At 39.2% G+C, this 1,696-nt stretch overlaps 1 protein-coding gene across 2 annotated transcripts in view; it reads left to right on the top strand.

The window, feature by feature from the left end:
* The window catches only part of LOC138035908 (ciliary microtubule inner protein 2C-like), a 24,306-nt gene extending 22,610 nt beyond the window's left edge, over positions 1–1,696 (top strand). Inside the window, exon 4 of one of the 2 annotated variants that reach the window (XM_068882308.1) lies at positions 1,450–1,696. In XM_068882308.1, coding sequence (XP_068738409.1) covers positions 1,450–1,591 — 142 coding nt within the window. In that variant the 3' untranslated portion in view covers positions 1,592–1,696. Of the gene's footprint in view, positions 1–1,329 lie in introns of both variants that reach the window. The other variant, XM_068882309.1, reaches the window with a different exon arrangement.

The raw sequence follows: 1,696 nt of genomic DNA, 5'->3' as shown, positions 1-1,696 counted from the left end.
AACGCAAATATCAGTCGTGCAGTAGTCTACTCGACTTTCACAAATATTTTTTCATCAATTTTGACTGATCACGATCTTCTCTGATCCAACGCTGTGCAAGACTTATCGTCCACGGTTTTTGCAATGGTTTTAAAACCTCAACTTCACTAATGCTCGAAGTAATGCGTAACATATTACAGTCGCGTTACTTGCGCAGTAACGTTGCGCACAAACAATTAGCGCGAACATCCTTTAAAACAATCAGGTGCATCGATTGTTATAATGTAATGTAATCTCGTTTGGTAATCAGCAGTTGATGTATACGAAAATTATAACGAGCTTTATATTTCAGGCTTGTTTCCAGCCTACAAAGACCACGTGACAACCAATCAAATAACAATTTACTCGAAAAATCAGTTAAGAGCAGCGAATTGTTGCCACCAAAACTTATCATGTCAACTAGGTCCCAATGAGCATTTCTAGACCAATGGTTTGCTCTCAGCACAAAATTCCCACGGGACCTTATATATTATGATGACATTTCCTCCCTGACTAGTGAGGTTTTTGGTTTTGCCGTGAAGTTATTGGTTTTGTCGTCAAGTAATTGCTTTTGCCATGAGGTTTTTGTTTTTGCCGTGAGGTTTTTGCTTTTTCCGTGAGGTATTTGCTTTTGCCGTGAGGCTTTTGCTTTTGCTGTGAGGTATTAAGTTTTTGCCGTAAGGTATTTGCTTTTGCCATGAAGTATTTTCTTTTGCCGTAAGGTGTTTGGTTTTCCCGTGACAGTTGTAGGCCACCGTAGATTATATTTACTGACGTGACTTTGTATTCGCGGTGGTACTAGTACTGGAATCTACCAGCTTGCTGCCAGGGTTCTGTTTGAAGGGCATAATATAAAAGCAAAAGAAGGAGCAATTGAGGGTAGAGAACCAAGAAAAGTGGCAGCTCATGCATTGCGAAGATGAGAGAGAACAAAGGCACGTCTTTCCTTTGACTCCTACGAGAGATCAGTTTATGTACTTCACTCACAACTAAGATCTGAAAGTTTGTTCTTCGTGACTAGTTCTGTAGATTTCTCGCTTGGCTAGTCATGGGAATTTGTTGTTAGGTCAAGGTAGTGATCCTCTGAAAGGTAACAATCCTCATTGTCAATACTTATCATGTTTCCTGACAGTGTCTTGAAATTGTGAAAAGTAAATGGGGTTAATCTGGCTTTTCCCGGCTCTCATTTTTCGAAAAGTAACTGCCGAACTTATTGGTTTTATTTTGTGTCCACAAAGCCCTTATTATTTTCAAAAGGCTGACATATCAAGACCTGAACTTCGCAACTATTATTTGTTATTTTTTGTCTAGAACACATGTATCCCCTACGCTCAGGATGGCAAAGGGCGAAGAGGGAAGTAAAAATGCTATTTCTCTTTGAATGTTTCATATGATGTCCACCTGACGCTATATTTCCTTCCTTATTTCAAGAGAGAAAAGGATGCCAAGGGAACGAAAAGCCAAAGCCCATGTCAACGGGGTCACAGTTTACAATGCGGTGAAGATGAAACCTCTTGCAAAGTCGTCCGTGGAAACACGCCGGATACGTGACGTTTTTTTTGAAAGAAGATAGTCAACTGGATACAAATCATTTCTATAATTTACTGAACAGCTATTGTGGGAATAAGAATTGTAATTCAAGTTAAATTAAAAATAAAGTCGCTTGTTATAGGACATT

Source organism: Montipora capricornis, unplaced genomic scaffold (assembly GCF_036669925.1).
Source record: "Montipora capricornis isolate CH-2021 unplaced genomic scaffold, ASM3666992v2 scaffold_436, whole genome shotgun sequence".
NCBI classification, from domain to species: Eukaryota; Metazoa; Cnidaria; class Anthozoa; order Scleractinia; family Acroporidae; genus Montipora; species Montipora capricornis.
Note: the sequence above shows the minus strand (reverse complement) of the source record. Positions and strands in the feature narration are given on the sequence as shown.